General features: G+C 43.9%; 1 protein-coding gene across 2 annotated transcripts in view; it reads right to left on the reverse strand.

Moving 5' to 3' along the window:
- TRAF3IP1 (TRAF3 interacting protein 1) overlaps window positions 1-9,406 on the reverse strand; it is an 84,646-nt gene that overhangs the window by 45,626 nt on the left and 29,614 nt on the right. For both annotated transcript variants that reach the window (XM_008057719.1, XM_008057721.1), the window contains 4 exons: window positions 7,982-8,066; window positions 7,127-7,210; window positions 3,082-3,205; window positions 2,839-2,875 (listed from right to left, as the gene is read on the reverse strand). In XM_008057719.1, coding sequence (XP_008055910.1) covers window positions 2,839-2,875; window positions 3,082-3,205; window positions 7,127-7,210; window positions 7,982-8,066 — 330 coding nt within the window. The remainder of the gene's footprint in view (window positions 1-2,838; window positions 2,876-3,081; window positions 3,206-7,126; window positions 7,211-7,981; window positions 8,067-9,406) is intronic.

The raw sequence follows: 9,406 nt of genomic DNA on the forward strand, positions 1-9,406 counted from the left end.
GGCCACTGCACTCCAGTCTGGGCAACAGAGTGAGACTCCAACTCAAAAAAAAAAAAAAAAGAAATACAAAATCAGCATGCAAAAGACAGTTACATTTCAATACACCAGCAAAAAGCATGCTGAGAACCAAATAAAAAGTACAATCCCATTCACAATAGCCACAAAAAAAAAAAAAAGAAAGAACTTGGCATCCACCTAACCAGAGAAGTGAAAGACCTTTACAACAAGAACTTCAAAACGATGCTCAAAGAAATCGAGAATGAGCCGGGCTTGCTGGCTCAGCCTGTAATCCTGTGCTCTGGGAGGCTGAGGTGAGTGGATTGCCTGTGCCCGCGGGTTCGAGACCCGCCTGGGTAACTTGGCGAGACCTCATCTCTACAATAAAATCAAAAAATTAGCTGGGTGTGGTAGCGTGTGCCTATAGTTCCAGCTACTTGGAAGGCTGAGGTGGAAGAATCGCCGGAGCCCAGCAGGTCGAGGCTGCGGTGGCCGGGAGTGGCCACTGCACTCCAGTCTGGGTGACAGAGTGAAACTCCAACTCAAAAAAAAAAAAAAAAAGAAATCAAGAATGGCACAAACAAATGGAAAAACATCCCATGCTCAAGATCGGAAGAATCAATATTGTCAAAATGTTCATCCTACCAAAGGCAATCTACAGATTCAGTGAAATACTCATCAAATTACCAACATCATTTTTCACACACCTGGAAATGACAATAGAGAAATTCATATGGAAACAAAAAAAAGCATGAATAGCCAAAACAATTCTTAGCAAAAGAAACAAAGCAGGAGATATCACACTTCCAGACTTTAAACAAAAGGCTATAGCAACCAAGATGTACTCAAATTGGTACAGGAATAAACACATGGACCAATGGAACAGGACAAAGATTCCAGAATTAAAAACACAGCCTCTCAACCAACTCATCCAACAAAGCCATCAATAATAATCATTGGGGAAAGGAGACCATATTTAGCAAATGGTGCTGGGAATACTGACTAACCACATGCAGAAGAATGAGACTGGCTCCCTACCCACCAAGTGCAAAAAATCAACTCAAAATGAATCAAAAACCTAAATGAAAACCTCAAACTACAAGAATCCTAGAAGATCGGGAGGCCGAGGCGAGTGGATTACCTGAGCCCGTAGGTTCAAGAACAGCAGGGCAACTTGGCAAGACCTCATCTCTACAATAAATAAAAAATTGGCCAGGGGTGGTAGCACGCGCCTGTAGTTCCAGCTACTTGGAAGGCTGAGGCAGAAAGATCGCCAGAGCCCAGCAGGTCGACACTGCAGTGGCCTTGACCATGCCACTGCACTCTAGCCTGGGCGACAGAGAGAGACTCCAACTCAAAAAAAAAAAAAAAATCCTAGAAGAAAACATAGGAAACACGCTTATGCACATTGGAGTAGGCAACAAATTCTTGACCAAATCCCCAAAGGCGAATGCTATAAAAGCTAAGATTGGTAAGTGGGACCTCATCAAATTGAAAAGCTTTTGCACAGCATAAGAAACCATCAGCAAAGTAAAAAGATAACCCACAGAATGGGGGGGAAAAAAGGCCTAACATCCAGGATCTACAAGGAACTCAAACGAAGTGAAAGGAAAAAAACTAACAACCCCATTAAAAAGTGGGCAAAGGATATGAACAGACACTTTTCAAAAGATGACAAGCAAGCAGCCAACAGACACATGGAAAGATATTCAATCTCACTAATCATCAGAGAGATGTAAATCAAAACTATAATGAGATACCACCTAACTCCAGTAAGGACAGCTATAAATAATAAGTCAAAAAACAACAGATGCTGGCACAGGGCTGGAGAAAAGGGAACCCTTCTACACTGTTGATGGGAGTGTAAGCTAGTTCAACCTCTATGGAAAATAGTGTGGCAATTCCTAAAAGAAATAAAAATTGATCTTCCATACAATCCAATAATCCATTTCCTGGGACTATAACCAGAGGAGCATAAATTGTTCTACAAAAAAGACACCTGCACATACATTTTTGTCACACTATTCACAATAGCAAAAACATGGACCAACCCAGATACACATCGAAAGTTGATTGGATAATGTGGCACATATACATGATTGAGTATTACATAGCCATAAAGAAGAATAAAATCATGGACTTTACAGCAAATAGGATGGAGTTGGAGACCATCATACTAAACGAACTATCAGAGAAACAAGAACTGAATACCACATGTTCTCACTCATAAGTGGGCCCTGAACACTAGCGACATTAGCACAAGAGAGGGAACAGCAGTCGCTGGGCACTGCTAGGGGAGGGAGAGAGGAAAGGTTACCTGGCTCACAACCAGGGGAGTGAGGGCCAGTTAGAAGCCCAAACTTCACCTGCATACAGTCTACTTATGTAGTTAACCCTCACTTATACCCTACATTGCTATAAAAAAAAAAAGACAAGCTGATAACTGCTATTTATTAGGCAATTCACTCTATTTTGCAAATGTTTGAAATAAAAGAAAACATTGTACTTGGGAAGAAAACAAATATTACAGAACTAGACTTGTGAAGGACCTAGAGCTCATCTACTTTCACAATCTAACTATATAGATAAGAAAAGAAGTCATCTGCGTGATAGCTCACAGTGAGTTACCAGTGTTCCATGGTGCCCTCCAGGCCTCTAAGGATGGGAAGCAGCAGCCATACCCATCCACAGAGGAGGAGCCCATGCCCACAGGGTCCTACACACCATTAGAATGACTCTGGACCAGAACCTGGCACATAACGATAATGTGCACTGGATTCTTTGCAAGCATACATGGAGGAGGAGCATGCATGTACACAAGAACACGTGCCCAGAACTCACCATGCTTCTCTTCTTCTTCTAATTCTACTGCTGGTACCTAAGCAGGAAAAGAAGGAGGAAAAAGGATTAAGGTTTGCTGAAGTCTCACTTTTTGTGGAGCTCAAAAAAGGAATGACAAAATTAAAGAAGGTTGAAAACTAACTGAAAAATTTTGTCTACATAAATCTAAAAGCTAAGGCATTAATTCCAATGTAGGTTAAGATATAATCATTTTATATTTGTAACCACACTTTGTTAACTAACCTTTTCAATTTCTGACATTTCGGAGAGCTGAGGGGCAGCTTCCACCACAAACTGATCATCCTCTTCGTTGTCACAATTCTGTGAATCTATAATCACATTTGCGACGGCTTTACCACTCCCTGTCCTAAATAAGAAGAAATTGATTAAATTAGAAATGCTCTATCAGTCACAAGTTTTCATCAATTCCATGCATCTGGAACTGTGTTAGAGGTTATCTGAGAGAACTTTAACCACTAACCATCTCTAGAACAGTACCACAAAATACAAGTTGAAGTTGAGGATGAACTGTTTGCAAGTGTCCTCAAAGAAGCCCTCCAGGTCTAGGTCCCTGTGAGCCCTGTCTTCCACTTGAGATGTCAGCCTAGCCCCCATGCCCCAGCCAACTCCCCTCTCCTGTGCTGCCCAGACTTCCTAGTCCACCGGGCCTCCTGCCCCACAGCATCACTGTGCCCTATACTTAACAAAAGCCCTCAAAACCTCCAGCTCTCCCAGCACCAGCTCTCTGTGAGACATGCCCTTTGCCTGCTGCCCTCTACCTAGAGGGACCTATTCTCCCAAGCCACAAACCTCAAGGCAGGCGGTTGCACTGGGAGCCCCATTGGTTAGCACTGACCCCAGACCTTTCCTCTCAGTCACCTCAAGGCCCCCACATTCAACTCCTAGTCACTGCTGCTGCTCTATGTCCCTGCCCAGCATCATCCACATAAGCACTTTCTCTCCACCTGCCATCATTCTGGGCAAGTCAACAAACATCCAGCATCCTGGCCCCTGATGCTGTCCTCCTTGGTGACCTCCTTCATCCAAAGACTCTCTCATGCCCTCCAGGGCCACCCACTAGAACTGTCCTACATACAGCTTCCCTGCTCAGACCACTGTCAGCTTCCTATGGCCAGGTACTTACTTCTAGACCCAAACACTCTCTGGGATCCCTGTCAGCTCCTCCTGCTGTTTGTTTCCTATGCAACTTTGTACGGTCATTTTTTTTTTTTTTGAGTTGGAGTCTCACTCTGTCGCCCAGACTGGAGTGCAGTGGTCGCTCCCGGCCACCGCAGCCTCGACCTGCTGGGCTCCGGCGACCCTTCCGCCTCAGCCTTCCGCCTCAGCCTTCCAAGTAGCTGGAATTACAGGCATGCGCTACCACGCCCGGCTAATTGTTTGATTTATTGTAGAGATGAGGTCTCGCCTGCCCAGGTGGGTCTCAAACCTGGGGGCTCAGACAATCCACTCACCTCAGTCTCCCAAAGGCGTGGGATTACAGACTGAGCCACCAAGCCCGGATTTTTTTTTTTTTTTTGAGTTGGAGTCTCACTCTGTCACCCAGACTGGAGTGCAGTGGCTGCTACCAGTCACCGCAGCCTCAACCTGCTGGGCTCAGCAATCCTTCCGCCTCAGCCTTCCAAGTAGCTTGAGCTACAGGCACGCGCTACCATGCCCAGCTAATTTTTTGATTTATTGTCGAGATGAGGGCTCGCCAAGTTGCGCGGGCGGGTCTCGAACCCACGGGCTTAGGCAATCCACTTACTTCAGCCTCCCAAAGCACGGGATTAGAGGCTAAGCCACCAAGCCTGGCTTGTACAGTCATGTTTTAACCAATCCCCTAACTCATCAGCCCCAATAGCACTGGGTAGCACATGTGCATACATGCACCTCAAACCCTTCCCTTGCTTCCAGTGCAATGCACAAGGTCCAGAAGAAATCCAGACATTTAGGTGGAAGCCCTTCTCAAACATCTTCAATTCCTTCAATGCAGCCCTCAGACCCTCAACAGCCATGTGTGCGGCTCCACCAGGACCAGCTTCATCTTGTCCTTCCTCCCTGCAATGTCAGTACTACAGGAAGCCCCAGGCTCCTGCCCCTCCTATCTCTTGCACTTTCTACACACTCCCACTGTGGCCACATCTCACCCTCCCCACAGCCTGCCCTTCCATGCATTCACTCCCACACTCATCAACAAATCTCCCCCATCCTCGCTCTGCTCTCTAATGATGCTGCTTCCCTGCAGGCCTCAGCTGCAGCTGTTCTTCCTCCCATTGGCTGCCTGTCACAGGCCCAAGAGGGTCAGTTAACTTTGAATCTCATGTTGTCACTCTCTCACCCTCAACCCCATCACTGCTGCTGCCAGCTGCCAAGCCTGAGCCCTGCTCCATCCTCCTGGCATCACCACTCTCACCAATGCTGCTTCCTCCTTAATTCATGATTTCAAGCATTGAGAAATGATCCTTTCCATACTCAAGTCTTGGGTCCTTGAACTCTCCTGGGATGATCCCACTTCCACTACCCACCATCCACTCACAGGGTCACCGCAATCTAACAGCAAGCTCTTCATTCTTTAACCACCACCAACCAACTTTGTAGCCCATGCCCCAGGATCTGACTCCAACAATCCTTCAACCCCACCAGTGCCTCTAGCCTCTTAATCCTACCACCTACTCATGTCCTTCACCCCGGAGAATTCCTCTCCTCCATCACTGGCATAAATCCCACCTCGGTTATGACTATGGCTCTTCTGCACACACTGAATCCCTTCCCTTCTCTCTCTCTACTGTACTTGCTTGGCACAATCCCAGCCACATTTATTCTAACTCTGTGCCACCCGTGCCAATACCTGTGCAGCTAGCTGACCCTGGCTGGAGAACATAGCCACATTGAATCCTGTCTCTTCATGCCCATGCGCACATAATGCTGCCCTGCAGTCAAGCTGGATTTCTCTCAGTTAGGGTCTCCACTTCAACCCCGTGCACATGGCCCCATCCTCCTCTGTGGTGGGGCTCTCCTGTGCATTGCCCTGGTCCAGCCCCTCAGCTAGATTACAAGAACCTTCTCTCCTCCACCCCTCCCTAGTCATGACACTAAAAAATGTTTCCAGACATGGACCTCTGATCCAGTCCATTCACCACTCCACTTTTGTGCACAACGACATCACGCCATCTCTTCTCCTCTGACTTCCTACTTGTTTTCCCCAAGATTCGCTTTCAGCTCACAAGAAAAATGAAGCATCAAGAGAGTCACCTTAAGAATTTGTACCACACACAGTCTCTCCGTGCCCTAGCCCACCCCACTCCCATCCCCACACCCACAAAGAAACTCTGCTCTACCAATTCCCCCATCCCATATCTCCTACATCATCGCTTTATCCCTCTTCAATGAACCGTTCCCATCATCAAAAAATGTGATATTTCTCTCATCTTAAAGGAAAAAAACAATAACCTTCCTTGACACTATCTTTCCCACTCCCTACAAAACTTCTGGAAAAACATGTTGCCAGGTACAGTGGCTCACGCCTGTAATCCCAGCACTTTGGGAGGCTGAGGTGAAAGAACTGCCTGACCCTAGGGGTTTGAGACCAGTCTGGGTAACTTGGTGAGACTTTGTCTCTACAAATAAATTTTAAAAAATTAGTCAGGCATGGTGGCATGCGCCTGTGGTTCTAGCTACTTGAAAGGCTGAGATGGAAGGATCACCTGAGCCCAGCAGGTCGCAGCTGTGGTGGCCATGAGCGTGCCACTGCACTCAGCCTGGGCAACAGAGTGAAACTCTGACTCAAAAAAGAAAAACATGTTGTCTACTCCTGCTGCCTCCAATTCCTGACTCTTATTCAATCTGAAACACATTCTAATCCATCCTCTCTATTGCTTGTCTTTATATTGCTTATAACTTCTTTTACAACCTTCTATTTTTAATTTTTTAATTTTTGTACAATTAAGCCTTTAAACTGTTTTCCTACTTTTTCCGCATTGTTATGATGCTTAAAAAGTCTTCTATCTAGAGATCAGATAGACTCAGCCCAACATTTTTCAATATATTTTAAGTTTTATATGTATTTTTTTTTTCTCTTTTCTCTGCCCAAAATATTTATTGGTCAATGGTCGGAGGTGAGGGCCTACCCTCATGTTTTGTTTCCTCAAAAGCAAGTTTCTCGGTACCATCTGCTGCATCCCCTACACCATCTCTTGGCGGGGACACCAGTGTACGTCTACTATTCCACAGTCCCCCACATATTGGAGAGTACAAGTATGACTGGAACCACTCAGCCAATCAGCCTTACCTATCTATTGGTAATGCTTCTGCACTTTCTTGTAGTTTGACCCGGGGAGGCGCAGGTCTTGCACTCCCAGGCCGAGGTATTCTTCTAAACACAAATATTGCAAAACCAAAAAAAGGTCATGAAACACATATACATTTCAAAGTGCACAGAAGAAAAGCTGGGTTAATGTTAACACTAATTTCCAGGACTTCATCAATATGCTAGTTAGGACATACTACTCTACAGAATAGTAATCTGACAAATTGGAAGGTATTCATCTTTTAAGTTTATATTTTCAGTAATTTCAAGGTACCAAAAAAATTAACATATTTTTCATTAATAAAAACATGACATAATCCAGCTATAATTTTGAATTTCCCAAATCTTGAAAATGTTCTACATATAGTTATATAGCTCAGGTACAGAAAATTTACATAGTTTTTGTTTTCCTTTTAAAAGTAATTCCTCAGCTGGGCACGGTGGCTCAGCCTGCAATCCCAGCACTTTGAGAGGCTAAGGTGAGAGGATTGCCTGAGCCCGGGGGTTCAAGACCAGCCTGGTCAACTTGGTGAGACCTCATCTCTACCACAAATCACAAAAAAAAACCTAGCAGGACGTGGTGGTATGCATCTATAGTTCCAGCTACTTGGAAGGCTGAGGCGAAAGGATCGCCTAAGCCAAGAAGGTTGAGGCTGCTGTGGCTATAAGCATGCCGCTGCACTCAACTCACGCCCAATTCAAAAAAATAAAAAAATAAAAAGTAATTCCTCATAAGTTAGCTCAAGCACTAGATAAAAGGCAAAAGGGGAGAAGCAGCATAGCAGTGTCCTAGATGTGATCACTGTTCCAAGGTAAAGGGATTAAAAGTACACAGACCTGACATTGGAAGAAAGTTCATTAGGGATTTCTGAATTTTCTGACACTTCAGACTTATCTTGGCCAGTAGGTCCCACTTCTCCTTCTATACAAATAACAATCCAATCAGCAAACCACAAAGGAAAAAACTCAAACAATTAATAAATATTTGAAAAGACAGCAATATAATAATTGTAAATACAAATGAGCTATCTCTTATCTATCACACTGATGAAGATAAAATAGATGTTCAACATCTAAATTTGTTAAATATTTGGGGAAATAGAAACACTCAAATCCTGGAAGTGAAAATTGGTTCAACTATTTGAGAAATAAAATTCAAAAGGTAGGTCAATAAAGTCAGCATTTAACTTAAAGGAAATACAACCTAAGAAAAGAAAGACATATGCCAAGATGTTCACCCAGCATCACTATTATTATGACAAATAACCAGTAACTAGGTAAATTATGGCATAGTCACATTCTAGGTCCTTTTGTGTAAACAATATCATCATTTTAATATATAATTCATAATATAGTAATATATTTAATAATTACATATACATATATGGAGTTCTTAGAAGACTTTACTTAGGTTATAAATGGTGGAATTACTAGTGCTTTTTATTTTCTTCTTTATATTTTCTTACATTACAATTTTTTTCTGTTACTATGTAGCACGTTATTTTAAAATTCCGAACAAAGCTTCTTTCTTTTTTATTTTTATTTTTGAGTAGGAGTTTCACTGTCGCCTAGGCTGCAGTGCAGTGGCACACTCACTGCAGCCTTGACTTACTGGGTGGGTTATCCTTCTACCTCAGTCTTCCAAGTTGCTGGAACCACAGGCATGCACCACCACACCCAGCTAATTTTCTTTATTTATTTATAGACTAGATCTTGCCAAGTTGCCCAGGCTGGTCTCAAACCCTTGGGCTCAGGCAATCCTCTCGCCTCCACCTCCTAAGGTATTGGGATAACATGCATGAGCCACCATGCTCAGCCAAAGCTTCTTCCATTTTAATAAAAAGACTTAATCAGTAAATAACAAGCTACAAACTATTATGACAATTAAATTTACTCCATTATTTAAAGTAAAAGAAGCTTATGTCTGTAATCTCAACACTTTGGAAGGCCAAGACTGGAGGATCATTTGAGTCCAGGAGTTTGAGACCAGCCTGGGTAACATAGTGAGACCTCGTTTCTATAAAAAAACTTTAAAATTATCCAGACATGGTGATGTGTATCTGTAGTCCCAGCTATTTGGGAGGCTGAGGCAGGAGGATCACCTAAACCTAGAAGGTCAAGGCTGTAGTGAACCACGATCCTGCCACAACTACACTTCAGCCTGGAGAGCAGAGTGAGACCCCCCCAACTCAATAATAATAATAGCTGGGCTTGGTGGCTCAGCCTGTAATCCCAGCACTTTGGGAGGCCGAGGTGAGTGGA

This window comes from Carlito syrichta, unplaced genomic scaffold, assembly GCF_000164805.1.
Source record: "Carlito syrichta isolate Samal-C Ts95f unplaced genomic scaffold, Tarsius_syrichta-2.0.1 Scaffold303113, whole genome shotgun sequence".
Classification (NCBI taxonomy): domain Eukaryota; kingdom Metazoa; phylum Chordata; class Mammalia; order Primates; family Tarsiidae; genus Carlito; species Carlito syrichta.